Source organism: Vulpes vulpes, chromosome 14 (genome assembly GCF_048418805.1).
Source record: "Vulpes vulpes isolate BD-2025 chromosome 14, VulVul3, whole genome shotgun sequence".
Lineage (NCBI taxonomy): Eukaryota > Metazoa > Chordata > Mammalia > Carnivora > Canidae > Vulpes > Vulpes vulpes.
The window spans coordinates 88,860,589-88,883,867 of NC_132793.1; the positions used below are offsets into that span (position 1 = coordinate 88,860,589).

General features: G+C 41.5%; 1 protein-coding gene across 2 annotated transcripts in view; it reads left to right on the forward strand.

The window, feature by feature from the left end:
- Window positions 1–23,279, forward strand: part of ADAMTS17 (ADAM metallopeptidase with thrombospondin type 1 motif 17) — a 326,554-nt gene that overhangs the window by 172,886 nt on the left and 130,389 nt on the right. The window contains exons 11-12 of one of the 2 annotated variants that reach the window (XM_072737129.1): window positions 21,430–21,534; window positions 22,809–22,954. In XM_072737129.1, the coding sequence (XP_072593230.1) occupies window positions 21,430–21,534; window positions 22,809–22,954 (251 nt within the window). The remainder of the gene's footprint in view (window positions 1–21,429; window positions 21,535–22,808; window positions 22,955–23,279) is intronic. The other variant, XM_072737130.1, reaches the window with a different exon arrangement.

The window sequence follows — 23,279 nt, forward strand, 5'->3', positions numbered from 1 at the left end:
GGCCATCTGAAAATATTAGAGGAAACAATCTCTGGAACTCATGTGAAGTTCACAGAAGAGTGTTGCATCAGTAGTGTGGCAAAATTAGCCTTATCCTGGATGTTGGTCTAGTGCCACCTAATAAAGTTTAAAAGCAAAATCTGAAAGGATCAAACTCTTATCAGGTGACTTAACCAGGTCCTAGAAGAAAGCTCAAAAATATTTGTAGAGATAGAAGACCATCCAACACTTAATAAAATAAAACTCACAATGTCTAGCATCAAATAAAAAATTACCAGGCCTTCAAAGGAGCCGAAAAGTACATCCATAATGAGGAGAAAAATCAATCAATCAAAACTGACCGAGAAAGACACAAAAGATAGAATTAACAGACAAGGGCATTAAAATAGTAATTGTAACCATTGTCCAGGTTCAAGAAGGTAGCAGAAAGATTGAACATGTTAAGTAGAGATATGGAAGACATAAAACAGATGCCAAGGAAACCTCTAGAAGTGAAAACTATACTATCTGAAGTGAAAAAGACCCTATTGCTAGGAAATGAGAGATTGCAGAAGTGATCAGTGAACTTGAACACAAAGTGATTAAAATTATCCAAAATGAAACATGAGAAAAAGGACAGATAAGAAAAAGAAGACAGTATCAGTGAGCTATGGGTCTTCAGGTGGCCTAAGATGTATATGCAGATGATACCCCAGAAGGAAATGAGAGAGAGCAAGGACAGAAATATTTGAAGAAATAATGGCTAAAAAAACATTCCAAGCTTGATGAAAATGATACACCCACACATCCAAGAAGCTATGACCCTCAAGCACAAGAAACATAAACAAGAAATCTAGACCAACGCTTATCATGATCCATTTGCTTAAAAATAATGATAAAGAGAAAATCTTAAAACAGCCAGAGTAGAAGTTATGAACACATAAACAAAGGTAAAAAAGATGGCATATCTCTCCTTTGAAACAATGCAAGCCTAAAGATGGTAGAGCAGCATCTTTAAAGTACTGAGGGAAAAAAAGCCTGTGACCTTAGAAATCAACCCCCAGCAAAAATCTCTTTGAAAAATTAAGGTGAAATGGAGATTTTCTGTTTTTCAAAAGCTAAAAATATTCATTTCTGGCCAACCCATACTATAAGAAATATTAACAGAAATGTTTCATGCAGAAAGATAATTATAGTAGATGGCAATATCAATTTACACAAAGAAATGAAGGACCCTGGAAGTTGTGACTACATGGGTGAATATATGATATATTTAAATATACTCAAATATCTTTAAAAGATCATTGATTGATTAAACAACTGTCTTAAAGAAAAAAAATAAGAATACAGTCATGGTCGATGCCCATGTCCTAATCCCCAGAACCTGTGAGCTTTACCTTAGATGGCTAAAGGGACTTCTCAGATTTTATTCCATTAAGGATCTTGAGATGGGGATATTTCCTGGATTATCTGGATGGGCCTGATATAATCAGAAGAGTCCTTACTGAGAGGGGGGCAGGAGATCAGAGTAGGTAGTAGGAGACATGACAGCAGAAGGAAGAGGTGGGAATCATGCAAGGAGGTGGCCATCAGCCAAGGAGAGCAAGGCTGCCTCTAGGAGCTGGAAAATTCAGGGAAATAGACTGTCCCCTCAGAGCCTCCAGAAGGAACCAGCCCTGTGAAAACCTTGATTTAAGCCCATTGAGACTGATTTTGGATTTTCAATCTCCAGAACTGTATGATGAGAAATTGGCATTCTCACGAGCCACTAAATTTACAGCAATGTTTGTTAGAGAAGCAGTAGGAAACACTAGTAGCTTTGCCATGGGAAACCAGTACAGTAATGTAGAGTTTATGACATTCATAAAAGTAAAACACATGATATTCACATAGAGGCCAGAACAGGAGGAAGGGTCAGATTCTATTGTAAGGTTTTTGCACCATATACTAGATAGAATAATTGCACAGAAAGAAACTATAAATCAACCAATAACTAATACAACAAAGTTATAGCTAATAAGCCAACAAATGAAACAAAATGTGAGCATATATTACAGTGACCCCTTAAGCATATTAGAACTAGGTTATGTAAAGGTGGGTTGTAAGTGCACGTTTCATGTTAGTCATTTATACTCCATTCTGCTAAGAAAATGGTGCAGTTGGCATTAGGGCCTCTGCATGGGGAGTCTCCATGTGGCCCTCGTGTGCATCCCATTTCTCCAGCTGTCCAGTTCTTTATAATAATCACTCCCATGACATCATGACCTGTTAAGGATCTCCAGTTATTTCAGAGGGGACTGTGATGCAGAATTCTCAGTAAAATTCTCCAAATCACATGAGGCCCCCTTTAATAGGCAAAAAAAGTTACTACTTTCTAGATACAGTGAAAAGAAAAACACTCCCAGTCAGGAATTTTAGGGGAATGAATATCACAAAGCCATTACAACTCCAAAAATCTGGAGGAACCTCTTCTTTTACAAACCACACTCACACATGACAGTTGGGAACACTGTCCATGTTTTCAGGTTCAGGCTCCCCCAAAGCTTGTTGATGGTGAGAACTTCACTGGCAAGCCCCTCAGCTGGCATGCCTGTGCAGAGTAGTAGGGGGATAGGTTGGAAAAGTACCTAAACATCAGTGAGGCAAGTGGGGTGTGTGTGTGTGTGTATGTTTTAGAAATTTCTAGAACTTTAAGCCTATCACACACAAAAAAACAATAAAACGTAACAGAGGTTGGACACCACCAAAGGAAGAAAACCACAAAATACACCAGTGTTGAGGAGTTGAACATTTTCTTATTCTTTTTCTGGAATATAGACCCATAAAAATAAGAAGAAAAGAAACTGGGGAGATTATATTTTGAGAAAAATACTAACCACCATGACTACCGGTGAGAAGAATTTTCATTTTGCTTCTGCCTTTTATGAGGAACAAAAGCTTATCCCTGGCAGAAGGTAGAGGCCTATCGTCTCAGAGGATTGTATTTTTCATGGACACATCTTTATTATTGTACAGAAGCAGGGGTTCTGAACCAGGATCTGCAGAGGTAGATTTCAGAGGTTTTGTGAACAAGGATAATGAAAGTTTATTTTTCTCCAATCTGTAACTGACATGAGTACAGTTGACCCTTGAACAACACAGGTTTGAGTTGTATGAATCTACTTCTACATGGATTTTTTTATATATATAAATACAGTACAGTACTATGAATGTATTTTCTCTCTTTTTTTAAGATTCTATTTTATTTGAGAGAGAGAGTGAGAGAGAGAGAGAGAGAATGAACTGGGGAGGAAAGGCAGCAGGAGAGGGAGAAGCAGGCTCCCCACTGAGCAGGGAACCTGACGGGGGGGGGGGGGGGGGGGGGGGGGGGGGGCGGGGGGGGCTCGATCTAAGAACCCTGAGATCATGATCTGAGCCGAAGGCAGATGCTTAACCAGCTGAGCCACCCAGGCGCCTTTGAGTGTGTTTTCTCTTATGATTTTCTTAACATTTTCTTTTACCTAAACTAAATTTTTTGTAAGAATACAGTATATAATACAGGTAACATACAAAATATGTGCTACTCAACTGCTTATGTTATTGGGAATGCCTCCAATCAGCAGTAGGTGATTGGCAATCAGGTTTTTGGGGAGCCAAGAGTTACATGTGGATTTTCAATGGTGTCAGGGGTCAGCAATCATACATCTGTGTTGTTCAAGGGTCAACTGTATTTCCTTCACCCATGGATGTTGGCAGTAAGCCACAACAGTCTTAGCAGCACCCATGACTGTCAGGATTAAGACACCCAGATAGTTCATACTGTGTGACAGTTGTAGCTGCTATCTCAAATTATCATTTAGACTCACCACTACTTTAAAATTACAGTGGTTAGGGGTGCCTGAGTGGCTCCATCGATTAAGCATTTGACTCCTGATTTCCGCTCAGGTCATGATCTCAGGGTCATGAGGTCGAGCCCCACATTGGGCTCCCTGCCCAGTCAAGAGTCTGTCTGTCCCTCTCCCTTTGCTCTTCCCCCTACTTGTTCTTTTGTCTCTCTCTCTCTCTCTCTCTCTCAGATAAATAATCTTGAAATTACAGTGGTTATTAGACCCAGAGCCAGATGTTCTAAGGTAATATGTTGACCAAAAAACACATGGGTCACTGTGTTACAAGTTGGTATTTATTTTTGTATTTTGGATGATCCTTAAATTTAATTGTTTCCTTAGCAATCTTAAGAATTTTATAATTATGCATTGACAAATATTATTCTGCAAAGGTGTTTACAGGCTTTAGACAGAATTTTAAATACAGAACCTCCTTCTGACTGGGACTTTGTGTATGTTCTTTGACACAATTCATAGGCATTTTAAGATCAATCAAAATTATAAGCCATTTCCTCATTCAAAGGCATAGGGTAAATGACTGGAAAAACAGTTGCTTTGGGAGCAGCCTCGCCTCAAATACTAACCAGATTTCTTGCCTTCTTAAAGATTTGCATACAAGAGAACCAAGAAAAATTAAAATACAGTCCATTTTCATGTCTAGGGCTCTGGAGATCCCCACACCATCACCATTACATCTTTCATGTCTGTCTGCAAAATGCTGGTATTGTAAGGCTCAAAGCTGTCTATGGAAATATGAACTACCAAAAAAAATTGGCATCAATAGTTGGCATTTCTTGCAGCAATTATTGGCAAATATAGCTGTCTCCTCTTTTAGCCAATGGTAATGTGATGTTTTTAATTCAATAAAGCATTTAAGAAAGTCCAAACATAAAAGTTATAAACACTGGATGGTAAATATTTATTACAAAGGGGAAATGAACTTTACGCAATTAACTCAATCCATCTTCTTTATGATTACAAGTTCCTCCTGTCTCAGGAAAGTCACTGGAAAGCATAGTCACTATTTAATAAGACTTTAAAGCTATTGGGGCTCAGCTATCCTGCTGAGTGCAGCAAGGGGTAAGAAAGCCCAAAGTGTAGGTATCGCCAACTGAAAGGAAGAATGTGACATTGCTCCTGGAGACCAGAGCGGGAAGTGGGGAGTTAGGACAATGTTCTGACAATGACCACAACCTCCTAAAGCCCCCACCCTTTTCCAGCATGAAAGATATATATCCGTCCCTGCTCATCACCCTGGTTCCTGGAGATTCTGAGTTGAAAGTTGCTATGTAACGACCACTTGTCCCTTAACCCTACAGCCTTCTTGGCAACACATTCCACCATGGTTGCCCTGAAAGTCTGCACATGATCCACCCCACCTGGAAAGGAAGTTAGTGTGGGAAGTGATGAACACCAGCCTTATAATTGACCTGAGCAAGAGTGTGCCTATACATCATGGCATTTGCAATGGACGGAGATGGGCCTATCGTGCTTGCTTGCTTGCTTTTTTTGTTTGTTTGTTTGTTTGTTTGTTTTTTGTTTTTTGTTTTTTGTTTTTTTGAGTATCGAGCACAGAAGCTGTAGGCCAGCTGTTTCAGGAAGGCGAGAGTGTCTGGAATGATAATAGGCATTTAAGGGTCTTATGCCTTCTTTCTACCTGTTATTTGCTCTTCCCATTTAGTTCTCTCAGCTTTTCAGTAGTACAGTGTGGAGGTGCTCTTCATATCACATGGTGTTTAAGAAGGTAGTCTCCCAAGTCAGACACCCAGGGTCATGTCTTGCCTCTGCCTCTTGAGTGAGCTACACAGCCTCTTCTGCCTCAGTTTTCCAATCTGCAAAATGGGAAAAATGGCTCTACTTACATATTACATAGGGTTATTCTGAGGGCTGAGTAACACATGAGTTAGAGTACTTAGCATGTAACATGCACTCAGTAAAGGTTAGCTGGTACCATTTTTTTTTCCATCCTGGAGCCAGTGGCAGAGAGGACACTGTTTAGCTGACAGTCTTGTTGGCTGGTCCTTTTCCACATCTTTCCTTATGCTGTTCTTGACATTCCTTCTGCTACCCTGGGAGCACCAGGAATTAATGTGAAGTGTCCAGTAGCTCTGTCTTGGCACAGCCCCAGTCCCCGGGATGCAAAGGCTCTTTGCAAACTTTCCCAAATCCCACAGAGATTTTCACAGGCATCTTGATGGCTAGAGATCCCTGTGGGGTCCAGGAAGCTCAGGGCATCAGAATTCCACCTGGAACTATAGGTTCTTTCTCTCTGATGTTGGTCACTTCTCAACTGAGTGGGTCATTAGAAGCTCCTCCTGAGGATATCAGAAGTTTTAATGCCCTCCTTCAGATCTTTGGCCTTTGAGTCTCTAGAAGACAGCTTTCCTGGGGGATCTCGCACTCAGTGGGGCTTGGGAACTGCCTATCTAAATGAAACCTGCCCCTTTAATGCTGCGTACCTGGCCAGAGTGGATGGCTGGCCCAAGCCACAGCCTCTCCCTGCCCCTCTCAGACAGACAGGGCCACGCGGTAGGATGTTGGGTTGGGTGCCAGGTTGAAAGCTCTCCTGCCTGCCTTAGTCTCAGTCTCCTGCCCAGCATCTGCAGCCTCTCTCAAAACTGTTGGGCTTTGGCAGCAGATGGCCCCAATTTTCCAGAAGTGTTTGGAAGTTTACAGTAGACTGCCTCCTCAGAGAGCTCCCCAGACTTTGCAAGTTGTGTGTTATCTGCCATTTCTTATCCCTGATCCCCTCCCCTTGCCAGCAGATGCCCGAGGACCCTGGCCCTGTCTTCACCCAGCAGCCTCCCCCCTTCCCCCCCACCCAAAGTGGCCCCAGCCAGGTAACCATCTCTGCAACCTATAGGACATGGAAGGAGTGACCAGCCTCAGGACTCAGGGAGCCTTCCAGAAGTGGGGCTGGCATGCCAGCCGGGGGGAAGGCTTCAAACTGCAGTAGTACTTGTGGAAAATTTAGATTAGTAACCTTTTCATCCAGCTCTTATTTTATCTCCCTTTTGGCTTGTGTTATCAGCAACACATTTCTGAGGGTTTTTACATAACCATCGCCTTCAGTACGCTTTGAGACAGAGCTGTTCTCCAAATACTTCATGGGTGCCCAGTAAGGGAGAGAATCAAAACAACCTTCCCAGCACTTAAAACGGTCACCAGACACCACCAGTTGAAGAAAAATGGTAAAGCTTTGAATGCACGAACAGTGCTGTCTTAGGAGGAACTCAGACCTTGCCTGTGTTTTCACAGTATGCCAGGAAGGAAGCTTGGCATTGGCTTATTTGTCACGCAGCTGCTGGAGACACTCTGCTACAAAATGTAGTTGATACGACTTTTGCCAAACCTTGAATGTAGCCAGTGAGGCAACAGATGCTAAAACAAGACAGCTGTTTCATTTTCCTTGTTCTTTGCCCCAGACCAGTAGCTTTCCACTGCTGCTGGTTTGGTTTGGTGTGGGTTTTTTTTTTTTTTTTCCTGGTTTTGGGTTTTTTTACTTTCCCATCCAACTCTATTAAAGTTTTTTTTTTTTTTTTTTTCCTGTAAAACTTGATACTTTCACCATTTAACAAAAAGTTAAAATCCAGGATGGGATAAAATATTACCTGTACATTACAAACATGATTCTCCTTTATTCCTCTTATCCAGGAGTTGGTCTCAAGCTGAGCATCCTAGTTTCCAATGTTGGCCAGGAGCTGGGGGAGCCAGTACACCCCCAACCCCACCCCTGATGCGGCTTAAGTGGCTGTACATTTCAGTTGAGCCAAGATTATGTTGCTCAGCAGTGCTTGCAAACAGAACATTGCAGGCAGAGGGCCCAAACCATTCCATTCCACTGCAAATATGAAACAGTGATGAATACTCGTGCCTGATTGATGCAGAGAATGTGAGATTGTAGGGGGAGGAAGTAGAAGAGGAAATTGGGACCCATCAAGAACTGTATTATAACCAGTGGATAAGAGTGTCTTTTCTAGGGTCAGGAAAGGTCCCAGCTCTGCAGCTTGGGTAGGTCACTGCAAAGTGTGATGAGTGATTATTTCTGTCTCCTAAGATTGACATGAGTGGTAATGAGATAATTCTGATAAAGTACTTAGCCTGATGCCTGAGCTTAGTAAATGCTTAGAGTAGATCAGCTTTTCCCTCATGCTATCAAAGCAGTGCATAGCCTCACTCGTGAATGTATTCGTTCATCCATTCATTTGCTCATTCAGCAAGGCCTTTTTGGTGGGTACCATTTGCTTCCAGGCATGTGCCAACTAATAAGAGGAGGAGGTGATGAAAGACCGCCCATGCCCCCTAGGAGTTCAGGATGGAGGGGAGCCAAAGGGGTAGCAGGTGAGACACATGGCACTGTCACTTGGCAGGACCAGTTGGTGTGGAGTGCTCTTAGAACCCTAATGGGTTCTTCCTGGTGAGAATGGAGAAAAGAAGGAAAGCTTTTACAAAGTCCTGGATTTGGCCTTGTAGAATATGGAGGATGATTTCATGACTCTGTTGATTTTTTCAGTTCTGGTTCCTTCCCTAGACTGAACTCTCTGACGACAGGCAGCAGGTCATGCTCACTGTTCACTTTACTTCTCCGGTGTGGTGCAGCCCAGCCTGCAGGGAGGGGGGTCCTGGAGACTGGGCAGGGCAAGCTCACCTGGGAGAAGCCACAGCCTGGGTAGGGGTGCAGAGGATCCATGGGATGTGGATAGTCAGGTGCACTTAGTACATGAGTACGTGGAGGCAGCAGGGAGAGGGGAGGGCCTATGTCATAAGGGTTTTAAGTGAGTCCTGAAGAGAACAATGGATGGGTTAAGTTGGTATCTGTGTTTCCAAAGAGATTCTGCAGATATATTGAGCATGAGGAAGACTGCAGTCAAGACAGCCTGCAGAACATGATTGCATTTGTCCAGAGGAAGAGGACTTGAATGAGGCAGTGGTTTTGAGGATGAAAAAAGAATTCATTCCGGAAAAGCCAAAATGCCATTTTTACATTTATCTGACAGATACTTTGTAAATATGCATTGCAGGCGCTAAGTAATGATAGCAAAGACCATCTCTACCACAGATGCTTGGCTCTTGGTGTGACTTTTCAGAATCAGTTTGTTTTCTGAGTAAGCAATGTATGCACAAGGTGTGAAATGCAAAATATCACTATTTGCATACTTTTTCATATGAATATGAGCACCCTGCCACGCTGTTGTATATCTCGCTTTTTTTTTCTCTTAACTATATTTTAGAGTTGTTCAATACCTGTGTAAGTAAGAGTTGCCCCATCCTTTTTTTATTTAAATACAGATGGTGTTATTTTTTCACTTTTCCTTTCGAGGTAGCTTTTGATTTAAAGAAGGGTTACAGCGACGCCTGGGTGGGCTCAGCAGCTGAGCTTCTGCCTTTGGCTCAGGGCATGATCCTGGAGTCCCAGGATTGAGTCCCGCATGGGGCTGTCTGCATGGAGCCTGCTTCTCCTCCCTCTGCCTATGTCCCTGCCTCTCTCTGTGTGTCTCTCATGAATAAATAAATAAAATCTTTAAAAAAATTTTTTTTGTACATAAACAGTACAGAAAGTATATACCTTCCCCCTACTCCCCAGCTTCCCTCTATGTCAGCATCTTACAGAATCCTAGAACCATGATCAAAACCAGAATATGAATCCTGGTACAATACTATTCATTAAAGTACATGCTGAGGTCACTGGTTTTCCTGCCAATATCCCTTTTCTGTTCTGGGATCCTGCTTTGCATTTAGTTAGTCCCATCTCCTTGGTCTCCTCCCATCTGCTCCTTGTCTTTCATGACCTTATCCCTTGAACAGTACCACTAAGTTATTTTGCGATCTGGGTTTACCTGAGGTTTCTCATGATCAGATTGAGGTTGTGAATGATCGAGAAGGAGACCACATTACATCCTGTTACAGTGGTGCCTCCTATCCGCAGTTTTGCTTTCTGTGGTTTCAGTTACGGTCAACTGTGGCATGTGGTCAGGTCAGGTGTAGCCCATCCCTATGTCACAATGCCTACATCATCAAGTGATGACATACTTCATCAGGTGATATAGGCATTTTATTATCTTACGTCATCACAAGAAGGGTGAATACAAAAAAAAAAAAAAAAAAGAGTGAATACAATAAGATACTTTGAGAGAGACCACACTCACAAAACTTTTATTACGCTGTATTGTTATACTTGTTCTGTTTTGTAATTGGTCTTCATCTCTTAGTGTGCCTAATTTATTTCCTTTTAAGATTTTATTCACTCATGAGAGACACAGAGAGAGAAGCAGAGACATAGGCAGAGGGAGAAGCAGGCTCCCCACAGGGAGCAAATGCGGGACTCGATCCCAGGACCCCTGGATCATGGCCTGAGCCAAAGGCAGATGCTGAACCACTGAGTCACCCAGGTGGCCTAGTGTGCCTAATTTATAAATCAAACCCTGCCATAAATATGTACGTATGGGAAATAACAGTATATATAGGGTTCAGTACTGTCCATGGTTTCAGACATCCACTGGGAGTCTTAGAACATATCCCCTGTGGATAAATGGGGACTGCGGTCCTGGTGATATTAACCTTGGTCACCCAGCTAAGGTGTCTTAGAGGATTCTCTACCATAACTTTTTTTTTTAATTTTAAATTCAATTTAATTAGCATATAGCATATTATTAGTTTCACAGATGGAATTTAGTGATTCATCAGTTGCACATAACCACTCAGTGCTCTTCACACCACATGCCCTCCTTAATACTCATCACCCAGTTACCCCCTCCCCACTCCCACTTCCCCTCCAGCAACCCTCAGTTTGTTTCCTAGAGTTAGAGGCTCTTATATCCACTGTAACTTATTATTTTTCTTTTTATCATTATTGTTGAGTTGATCTATAGCAAAGTTTCCTGACCTCAGTACTATTGATATCTGAGGGCAAATAATTCTTTGCTGCAGGACTATCTTATGCACTGTAGGATATTTAGCAACATCATTAGCCTCTGCCCACTCTAAGTCTGGGGCATCCCCAAGTTGTGACAACCAAAAAATGTCTTCACACATTGTCAAATATCTTGTAGGAGGGCAAAATCACCCCTAATTGAGAACCATTAGTCTACAAGATAAATACCTAGAAGTGGACAAAAAGTCACTTTTGCATGTATGTGATTTTTGGAATTTTATTCACCTATATAGAGCACAACATGAAACAGAAAAGTTCAAATCCTAAGTGTACAGTTATACTTATTTTTTATAAACAACACATCAGTAGAACCTGCACATGAAGAAATATAGCATTTCTGCAATTCCAGAAGCTTCCCTAAAGCCCTCTTCCATTCACTAACCCCCAGCAATAATCACTTTCTTTCTGAACCCACAGATTAATTTTACCTGTCTTTGAACTTGAGATGAAATTATGTACATGCTGAGTGAAGTAAGTCAATAGAAGAAGGACAAACATTATATGTTCTCATTCATTTGGGGAATATAAATAATAGTGAAAGGGAATAGAAGGGAAGGGAGAAGAAATGTGTGGGAAATATCAGAAAGGGAGACAGAACATAAAGACTCCTAACTCTGGGAAACGAACTAGGGGTGGTAGCAGGGGAGGAGGATGGGGGGTGGGAGTGAATGGGTGACGGGCACTGGGGGTTATTCTGTATGTTGGTAAATTGAACACCAATAAAAAATAAATTAAAAAAAAATTATGTACATGCCTCAGTTCTTGATAGATATTGTCAGATTGATCTCCAAAGAGGCTTATCTCTTTACACTACCATAGACAGCATATGGAAGTGCCAGCTTTCCCACATCTTCACCCAGCGTCTCTGGCCCTTGACAATCTGACCATTTAGGAAATGAGTCTGTTGACAGGTTGAATGGCATTTCTCATAATGAGTTTGAGCATTTTTTCATATATTAAGAAGCCAGTTGTGTTCTCTTTTCTGTGGAGTATCTTTTTAAATCTTTTGGATTACTGATCTTTTTTAAGTGATTTGTTGGAAATTTTATATATTAAGGAAATTGGCCATTTAGCTAAAATAGGAGTTGCAATTTTTTTGGCAGTTTGTTTACTTTTATTTTTTATGATTTTATGTCAAGCAGAAGTGTGTATGTGTGTGTGTAAAGTCAAATGCATCAATATCTTGATAAGGCTTCTGAGTTTTATGTCATGCTTAGAGGTCTTTCCTACTCCTACACTGTAAATTAACTTAATTCATGTTATATCTTCTAGCACTTTTATTATTACATTTTTATGTATGAATCTTTAATACAGCAGTCATTTACTCTAGTGTTAGGTGTGAGGTAAGGGATCCAACCTGACTTTTTTTCCAGATGACCCCTCATGTAGTTCCATACTTGATTAATTAATTCATTTCTCCCCATTAATTTGAAATGTCATCTTTATAATATGCTTCTTTATATCTTGTTTTTAAAATATATTTCTGGATTTTTCCAGTCTATTTCACTGATATAATTGTGAACCTCTTAATATTTACATGATGGTAGCTTTATAAAATATTTTAATACACTAGCTGTATGCTTTTTCACAGTTTTAGTGGCTATTATTTTTTATTTTTCCATATGTGTTGGTATTTTTAATTCAGTTATATTATTTTAGAGACTTAGTGAAAAATATATGCCTTTATACTTTTGAGTCTTCCTACATAGCGTTTCTTTACATCTATTCAAAACATCTTCCTTTGCTCCCTCAGGGAAATTTTTATTTTTCTTTATGTATATTTTATAATTTTCTTACTATATTTATTCCTATAGAATATTTTTTCCAATTTGAATGGGATCTTTTATTTCAGTATATCTTTAAAATTGTAGTTGCTATTTATAAAGAGCTTTAATTACTGTATTTTAATTTTATACCTAACCATCTGACCGAATTATTTTAGAGATTATAATGGTTCTTTAGTTAAGTATTTGGGTTTTTAGTTATATGATTATTTTAGTTATATAATTCTATTAACCCCTAGTTCCTTCTCTCACCTAAAATAATAACAGTGTGATAATATACATTTTTTTCTTCTTCTCAACTTTAATGAGAGTGCTTCTGACGTTTCTGCATGAATAGATATTTATCAAATGAAAGAAGATGTATCCATTTATGTACATTGTTAACTTTAATAAGAGATTGTGATTAAATTTAATCAAATGTCTTCTCAGCATCCATGGGGAGGACTGGATGAGTTCTCTTTGAATTATTAGTGTGGCAAATTATATTAGCAGGTTTTCTAATATTGAACCATCTTCAGATTCTTGGAATAAACCTTACTTGGTCATGGTTCACTATATGCTTCACTATATTAGTAAATTTTATTTAGGATCTTCATCACAGTGTTTATGAATGAGTTTGATATGAACCTTTTTTCTTTTGTTGTACTTATCTTGTTCAGTTTGGTTTCAATGTGATATTAATGTGAAGTATAAGGAAAAATCCCCCTTTTTTCAATGCTCTTAAACAGTTTGAATGCATTGGTGTTATCTGTTTCTGAAAGATTAAATAGAATCTCCCTATGAAAAATACTACTAAGAAACTATGTGGGCCAGAGGTTTTCAGGAAGGGTAGCTCATTGACCAGCTTCCCTAGGTCTTCTATATTAGTTAGTCCATATGCATTTTTATTCTATTCTGTACAATAGCTCTTCTTGTAAGGAAATCATTTCATATCGAGTTTATGTATTGAGCTCAGTGATCACTGATTATTATTTAAAATTTACATGCAGACATACATATATACATACATAAAATTTCCTTCACATTTTTGTTATCTTCTTTCTTCCTTTCTTTTTCTTTTTTCTTTCTCATTTCTTCCTGTCTTATTCATATTGTCTCCTCTTTTTCTTGAATAGGTTAGCAAGTAGTATATCTAGTACATTTGTCGCCTAGAGACCAACTCATATTTGACTATGGTTTATCTGTTTCCTAAATAATACATTTCTCTTTTTACTTAAAATTATATCCTATGATTTTTGCTGCATTCAGTGAATGCAAAGCAAGCAAGTAGTTTCGTCAAATGTACAAAAAGAAGGTGTTACACAAGAGCATGAGTAGGAGGAGACAGGGGTTGTTGGGCCTATATTAGAAGACTGCCCCTCTACTAAGTGGGAGGACTCATTATTCTATACAGTACGTATTTTGTGTTAGCTATTTTCTTCTCAAACACTGCCTCTCTTCATTCTTTCTGCTATCCGTCTGGGACTATGATTAGACACATACATCAATATTTTACTCTTTCTTATCTCTTAATCCTTTTTTTTCAGTATTTTCCTATTTCTTTTGTCTTCATGCTACAATCTATATATTTTTTCAAATCTGTTTTCCAGTCACTAATTCTCTCTCTCAGTGATGTCAGAATCCACTGCTTTTCTTCAACAGTTATACATTTAATGTCTCATAATAAAAGTGCTTTCTAGTTTCTTTTTCAGATTTGCCTGATTCAATAGTATTTCACTACTGGCTTGTGTACATGATGTCATCTTTTATTTCTTCAAACATGTTAGAGATAGTTATTATAATGATTTTTTTTTTCTAGAAAGGAGAGAATAGGCAAGGGGAGGGGAAGAGACAGAATCTTAAGCAGGCTCCACTCCCAGCATGGAGCCCAGTGCAGGGCTCAATCTCACAACCCTGAGACCATGACCCGAGCCAAAATCAAGAGTAGGGCACTTAACTGACTGAGCCACCCAGGCACACCTATGGTTATTATATATTCTGTATCTGATCATTCTATCATCTAAACACCTTGGAAGTTTAAATCTTTTATTTGTTGCTTCTGTTAGCTGTCATTTATGTTTCCATGCTTCATTGTGAGTTTACTTTTATTGAATATCACCATGGAATTCTGAGAGTCTGAATGGTGGTTGCTATATGTTTGTCTGTATATTTGTCTCAACAAGCCAGTGCCACCAATCCTTCTAGAACTGGTAAACACCCTTCCAGATTCCAGACTTACTCTCCCAGCTGGAGTGTCAAGATCATTGCTGGCGCTCAGGGGAATGCACCCCTTGTAAGTGCTTGCTACAGACTAGACTATGTTAATAGTATGTACAAGTATAGCTATGTGTGTATTTTGTATTTGTTTTCTTGAATAGTTTCTTAACTTCTGGTGAGCTCAGCAATAAGAATGACATTTTTGAACCATCTGGCTGGCTCAGTTGTTAAGAGCATGACACTCTTGATCTTGGGGTTGTAAGTTTGAGCCTCACAATGGGTGCAGAGATTACCTAAAAGTAAAATCTTCAGGGGAAAAAATGACATTTTATTACAATACCTACCTGTTTTTGGAATGGAAGAGCAGCCCCACCTCCCACAGACTATCTATTCTGACATTTGCTAGAAGCAAAAAGGTGCCATAGGCCAACTTCTCTTTAGAGTTTCTACTCTATCCTAATTCCATGGGCATGATAAAACCATTTCCACCTTCAAACCCCTTCTCTCCATTCCCTCTACCCCTCAATTTAATTATTTTTCTTAGTGGGTAACATTTTCCCTTTAAAAGCTCTGATATCCCAGTTGCTATATTTATCTGTTATGTTTTGCTCCTCCCCCAACTAGAAACGATAAAGAAATGGATATATATGGACAATCTCCTATGCCCTCCACCCCACCGCACCTTCTTTTCTAGGCTATTCTTGTATCTATATCACTTCTGGCTCATCTGACTTTATATCCTATGCATTCTGTTCCTAACTTCAGTCCCCACATTTCAGTCAATGCTTCACTGGGTGCTCACTGCTAACCCTTGGGTTTTCCTTTTATTTCTCTTCTGGCTAACATCATCCTCTAGTATTTTCTCCAAAAAAGGATTCAGCTTCTTTATAGATTCAAAAATAATTTTCTGGGGGTTCCTGGGTGGCTCAGTCAGTTGAGTGTCTGACTTTGGCTCAGGTCATGATCTCGGGGTCCTGGGATCAAGCCCTGTATCTGGCTCCCTGCTCTGAGGGGAGCCTGCTTCTCCCTCTCCCTCCACCACTCCCCCTAACTTGTGCTCTCTTCCTCTCTTTCAAATAAATAGACAAAAATATTTTTAAAAAATCATTTTCTGTTACCTAAATACTTGAGCAACCCTTTAGTTGCTAGAAGCTGTTTGGATTACATTTTCTTTCCTTGTGTCTTTCTAGGCATCCACTGCCATCTGGCAGTGAGTGCTGCTGTGGAGAAATCTGCAGGTAGCCTGCTGTGTTTTCCCACTGCCACTAGCTTGATCCTTTTTTCCTGGCTGCCTAAAATATTTCTTGCTCTATCCCTGAAATTCAGTAACTTTTATCAGGACATCCCTCTGTGTTCATTATTCTTTGCTGTTTTCCTGGAATAGGGCTTTGCTTTTCAATCTGAAACAGAGATTTCTTTCATTTCAGGATAGGGTCTTGAATTTCTTTTCAGATACCTTTTCTGTTCCATTACCTTGGTTCTCTTCTTTAAGAGTCCTGTGCTTCTGGCCCAACTCAGGGCCCTTGACCTCCACAAACATCCGTCCCCTCATTGGAAAAAATGTAGAGAAAACTCATCCCACCTGCCTCCCACTTTTGCTTGTGTCCCATCTCCTTTATGTGTCTTCATGTCTGTCATTCGTCTTATCTGTTTAAATCGTTTATTCATTTCTATTTTATTACATTCACTTTTTCTCAGTCATCAACTCTATATACCCCTTTATGTGTTCAGTGGTGTGTCTCTTTTTATGTTGCTCTCAGTCTTCATTGGTCATGTGATTTTTTTTCCCCCTTCCTTGGCCCATTCGGATGTTGCTACTTTATCTCCTTTGACCTGACCATCTTTTCCCTGAGTTCTTATATATTTGCTTTTTGCAAATGCAAAAACAAAAAAAGACACAATTACTCTGTTTAAAAAAAATGCCCATAGACTTACACATTATTTTTAGCGGTATTATGATATTATCTGGTAAGTATTCTTCAATGCTTTCTCCCTCTTGTACCTTCTCCCTTCATATTTGTAGTTCTTTGTATAAATTGTTTCTTTTTTACTGTTGTTCACCTCTGAGTTATTGCTGGAATCAGCTATAGATAGGATGTTCATTTTGGAGAGTGTCAGGGCTATTTCCAGGCTAGCAAGAATTTTCCTTATGAGAGAAGTGTGTGTGTTCCACCCTAAAGAGACCAGCAGTTGCAAGACTACCCACTATGAAGTATTTCTCCTGATAGGAGGAATGACTTCCTATACATATGGTCTATCCTTGTAATTTCTTGGTGAAACCCTGATTTTCCTGCTTCTACCTTGTGATAGGTTGGGTCCAGACAATCTTCCATCGCCAGTTTGAGCATACATTTCTCTCTTCTTTTCTCCCCTCTCTCTGTAAAACGTCTTACTATTTATAGTATACTATGCATGCATAAAAATGCACAGATCATACATTTAGAGCTCAGTTTTTTAGAGAGTGAATACACCTGTGGAGCCACTACATGAGTCAAGAACCAGGATGTGAACCTTGAACCTAGATTGATGAACTCCCAGCCTGGTAATTTTGGTCCAGCTCAGGCCCTTGACTTCCACATAAACATGTGCCTCTTCTTTGAAAAAAATGGAAAAAAGAGAAAGCCCTGTCCTACCTGCCTCCCCCAGCTGTCATGAGCCTCAGGATGACAGACAGCAGAGCACTTTGTCATTTAGAAAGCACAACATGAATGCCAACTATCTAAAAGGCATCATGGTAACAAGCATTAGTGCTGTCCATACCATTTTTCCAGTACTGAAACCAAATCACAGAAGGGCAGCTGATTAGCTCTGGCACCCAGGGCAATGCTGATGGCCAAGCTGAGGTCAGAGGCTGCAGCTCCAAAGTCCCCTTGTTGAAACTAAACAGAAAGGTGACCACTATCCTGACTCACAACACTACAGTTTTCTCTTGTTTTTGAAGTTCATATAAATGGGATCATGCCGTATTCCATTGTCCTAATAGACCATAATCCATAATTTCTCTGTTGATGACCATTTGGGCAGTTCCTTTTTTGTGTTTTTTTTTTAAGATTTTATTTATTTACCGTGAGTCAGAGAGAGAGAGGCAGAGACACAGGCAGAGGGAGAAGCAGGCTTCATGTACGGAGCCCGATGTGGGACTCAATCCTGAGACTCCGAGATCACACCCTAGGCCGAAGGGAGGCTCTCAACCACTGAGCCACCCAGGCATCCCTGGGCAATTTCCAATTTGGACACAAAGATTGTTGCTATGAACATTCTTGACAAAAAACCACAAATATTGGAGAGGATGCGGAAAAAAGGGAACCCTCCTGCACTGCTGGTGGGAATGTGAAATGGTGCAGCCACTCTGGAAAACTGTGTGGAGGTTCCTCAGAGAGTTAAAAATAGATCTGCCCTACGACCCAGCAATTGTACTGTTGGGGATTTACCCCAAAGATACAGATGTAATGAAACGCTGAGACACCTGCACCCCGATGTTTCTAGCAGCAATGTCCACAATAGCCAAACTGTGGAAGGAGCCTTGGTGTCCATCAAAAGATGAATGGATAAAGAAGATGTGGTTTATGTATACAATGGAATATTACTCAGCCATTAGAAATGACAAATACCCACCATTTGCTTCAACGTGGATGGAACTGGAGGGTATTATGCTGAGTGAAATAAGTCAATCGGAGAAGGACAAACATTATATGGTCTCATTCATTTGGGGAATATAAATAATAGTGAAAGGGAATAGAAGGGAAGGGAGAAGAAATGTGTGGGAAATATCAGAAAGGGAGACAGAACATGAAGACTCCTAACTCTGGGAAAAGAACTAGGGGTGGTGGAAGGGGTGGAGGGCGGGAGGTGGGGGTGAATGGGTGACGGGCACTGAGGGGGGAACTTGATGGGATGAGCACTGGGTGTTATTCTGTATGTTGGCAAATTGAACAATAAAAAATAAATTTATTATTAAAATGTTTTTGGTAAACGTATACACACATTTCTGCCTGATGCATATGTAGGAGTGGAATTGATGAATAGTAGAACATCCAGCATGTCTTAAGCTTTATTAAGTACTGTCAAGGAGTTTTTCAGAGTTGTTGAACCAATTTAAAAGCTCATCATTAATTAAGGAGAGTTCTTATCACACCACATCCTTGCCAACACTTTGTATTCATGTCTCTGTCATTCTAGCCATTCTGGTAGGTGTGTAGAGGTACCAAATGGTGGGGTTTTGGGTGGTTTTTAAAATATTTTATTTATTTATTCATGAGAGAGAGACAGAGACATAGGCAGAGGGAGAAGCAGGCTGCCTGTGGGAGCCTGATGCTGGACTCAATCCCAGGACCCAGAAATCACGTCCTGAGCCGATGCTCAACCACTGGGGACGCCTGAGTGGTGGTTTTAATTTGCCTTTGCCTGGATGGCTACTGAAACTGAGTACCTGTTCATACATTTACTGGCCATCCTTACATTTAAATGCCCTCATTTGTGAAGTGCCCAAGTTTTTTGCCCATTTTTATATTGCATCATTTTAATTGTCTTTGGGAGCTTTTGTTTCATGTTTTTTACATACACTTTCGATACAAATCCTTTGTTGGATCCACACATTACAAATATCTCTTGCACGTATTGCAAATATCCTCCTCTCTCACTTTCTTACAGTTGCCTTTTGATAGAAGTTCATTGTAATGTAGTATAATTCATTAATTTTTTCCTTTATGGTTAGTATGTTTTGTGTTCTACTTAAGAAATCTTTGCCTGACCTCATCTCTTCTTCTCTGATGATTAGGACAGTTTTATGGGAATGTGCTATTAAGTACATAACAGTTCACACTGCCTTCTTCCTCTCTCTCCCAATGGGGCAGATGCGTCTCCTAATCCCAAGCTCTCCTATCCCATAAATTACCTCTGGGGTCAGCCTTGACTCATGAACACGTGTCTACACACTGACACCACACTCTCAAAGAGCTCCAGGGTTAAAGTGCATGGAATCAAACATTTAATGAGGTTCAGTCTGTCTTTATGGGACCAGCTGGCATTGTACTCAGAGTTCTCATCTTTTTACCATTCCATGGAGAGGCGAACAATAATGGGAACATAGGGGCTTTCCTGAACCCAAATGTGCACTGTTCCACTTGAATCATCAACTTCTTTAAGGGCACAGAGCGGCTTCGGCATACTTGAAAAATGAGCAAGAGCTGTGGGCTTTTGAGCTCTTTGTCAAAGCCCCTCCAGCTCTGCTTTCCTTCCCTTTTTCTCCCTTTGTCTCTTAAACTTCTAAATATTTTTTGACTTTAGACAGCACAGTGCACATCTATCCTATGCAGATATTTGAGATTACTTGGAATGGCAGACCTCAACACGAAGCAGGGTACACTCTTTACAAGCTCCACTGTGACCTGTCCTGAGCAAAGACCCTTGACCCTCACTCTGCCCAAGTTGCACCCACAGGTGCCGTGGCCATACCCTGGAGGGTGAGGTCTCCCTGCTCCAGCTTAGGCCTTTTTCCCATGACTGGGTTTGGCAACCTGGAAGTACTACATCTTTAAAAGAGCCTTCAGTACATCTGTTCTTAATTTTCAAACCATGAGGCGAGGATTTGGGTGCAAGGAGTTTATCTGGGAAGTGATCCCAGGAAGCACAGTGAGGGAGCAGGGAAGTGAGAGAGGAGGGTGGAGAGTCTAAAGTGCACCGGTGAGCAGACCACCTCATGGACAATGGGGCCATCCTGCTGGGACCCTCTGAGAGAAGCTGGAGCTTGCCTCAGAGTCATCCCACCCAGGGAGATGGAGTGTCCAGCTGCATCCCTGTGGTTGAAGCTTGCTCTGTGGTCAAAGGATGGCTTCCAGCACAAAGACTGAGGAAGCAGCCACCAGTGTGTGCAGACACTGAATGGTCTGAATCCTGCAGGGGAGACTGAGGCAGCCCGGGATAACACTGGCCATGTCTGCTCCGGTTATTTTCATAAATGGTCCCATCCTGAGCACTTTGTCTATGTGCAAGTTTCCTATTAATACAAATGGGCATGTTTTTAAATGCCTGTTGTTGAAGTAGAGTTATTTTCACTGTATATTTGTGCAGGTTAAGAAATGCCTTAGGTGAAATACTATAACAAATCATGCATAAGTCAGCTGAGCTAGAAATGTGGGTAACCACGGGGAGATGGAAAACCTTTCTTTAACCCCTTGGGGTCTCTGAGCTCATTATCAGCATTCGAGCTCCGGATTCTAGGCCTGCATAAATGCCCCTCTAGCCTCAGCAACGGAGCTGCCTCTTCCAGCAAGCCCTCCGTGGGGAGGCCAGGCCAGGGAGATTCTCCTCCTGTGCACTCTCTCTAACCCATGGGTATCTGCCTCATACCTTCCTACATTAAATGGAAGATATGTGTTTGTTAATGGCACCCAGCCTGCACCCTGTGGTGGACACTCCCTCAGTAGCTAACGCAGGAATTGCCGAAATGAATCCCCATGAGGGCAACCCTCCTAGGAGTCTATACACAGAATTTTGTGGAGTTAAAATGAACCAGTTGAATGATACACTTTTTTTTTTAAACATCCAGATTCACAACCCTCCTTCTTCCCTTCACATTTTGAATTCCAAATCCAAACCAGTTATTGGGCCCCACCTTCTGACCCCAGTAATGACCTGTATATGGTGTTCTAGGCAGTTCTGTTCCTTCCCTTGTCAGCAGCATCTGATGTGCGCTGGACTGTGGTGCCTGGTGGAAGGAGATACGTCCTGCAAGACCAAGCTGGACCCTCCCCTGGACGGCACCGAGTGTGGGGCAGACAAGGTAACCCCCACCTCCCACAGCCCTTCCCTAGCCCCTGTCTCCTGGGCATCGGGCACGTCTCCCGAAGAGCGGTGGTCTGCACTGTACTCAGTAGTGCCTGAAGCTCCGCTGGCTGCTCCAGAAATGCCACTGGAACCTACTCTGGGCAAAGAGGAACACTTCTATCTCCTCTCTCCTTTTTTTCTGATAAGATACAAGAGTCGCTTAATATTTTTGTTAAATTGACTCTTTTTGTCACACAAGTGAATACCCTTTAAAAAAAAAAAAAAGCTTTTTCATCAATAAACCATACATGCAAAAACAGGATCACTGGCTGTATGCAAAAAGCTATCATAAAATGAGTTGGATGAGAACAATGTGATGCAGTTTTGTTTTTTGTTTTTTTTTTAAGATTTATTTATTCAGAGAGAGGCAGAGACACAGGCAGAGGGAGAAGCAGGCTCCATGCAGGAAGCCTGACGTGGGACTCGATCCCGGGACTCCAGGATCACACCCCGGGCTTCAGGCAGTGCTAAACCGCTGCACCACCGGGGCTGCCCTGTGATGCAGTTCTAACTAGAGGTTAAGAAAGCTAGCCCAAGGCCTGATCTTCATTAACAGGAGAGATTGGTTTTGGAGAGGAGAGGGATTCGGGGCCAGCAGCCACAGATTTCTCCTTAGTCTTACTGTAAGGAGTGAATCAGGTGCCATGATTTGAAACCACCAAATCACCTCTCGGGCCCCGGATATGCCTGCCACACATTTTGGGAAATTCTGTTTTAGACGAGTAGCTTTGTTTTATTCTCAGAGCCAAGGTTCTCCCATGCAGACCTGGCAGTGTCATCTCCAAGTACCAAACCCAGCTTTGAAGTGCAAAGCAAAGCCCCAGAGCCAGGAAACGCAGCCTTCCAGAGAGACACACTCAACGTTAAGCAAAGCTTGCTGAAGCTTGGGTCTCTTCATGAGCCATGTGAATTAGTCCTTTTCCTGACAACTTAGAAAAATTCAGGGGAGCACATTTCATGTGGAGCATTAGGGCCAAATGCAAAGCCCACAGGTATATGGGTGTCAGGTTGAGTAAGGACGGACTGTCTGGAGTTAACAAGCATGCATACCCTGAAAGAGTCTACTTTTGTGCAAATTACAAAAAGCCTTTGGGGATGGCATGGTGGTTTTTTTTTTTTTTTTTTTTTTTTTCATGTGGAGGGACTTGCAGTGATCTGGTGAGTGAGCAGGTTGGATTCATTGGAGCTGTGTGGCCCCTGGGGCCTGTGGCCTGCCCTGCTGTGTTTCAGTGGTGCCGCGCAGGGGAGTGTGTGAGCAAGACGCCCATCCCGGAGCACGTGGACGGAGACTGGAGCCCATGGGGCGCTTGGAGCATGTGCAGCCGGACGTGTGGGACAGGAGCCCGCTTCCGGCAGAGGAAATGTGACAACCCCCCGTAAGTCCCCCTTGACCGGGCATTCTCCAGGGTGCCTTGATCAGGGTTTCCAACCCACAGCTCTTACCGTCTTATGCAAAGGAGGATCTGTCTCCTGAGGAGAATTTGACCTCAAAGAGAAAAAATGAAATCACTCCCAGGGCCCCGGGGTGCAGGGATGATGTGTGTGTCACATGGCATCTCAGCTTCAACAAAGCTCTTTCTGTGAACGTGGATGCAGTAAGTCCTATGGAGAGCTGGCTCCTTATACCTTGTGTGGGCCTCGGTGGAAAGCTTTTGTGACACAGCTGGATGACAATCTCCCCTGGCCTCTTTGCAGGCTCCC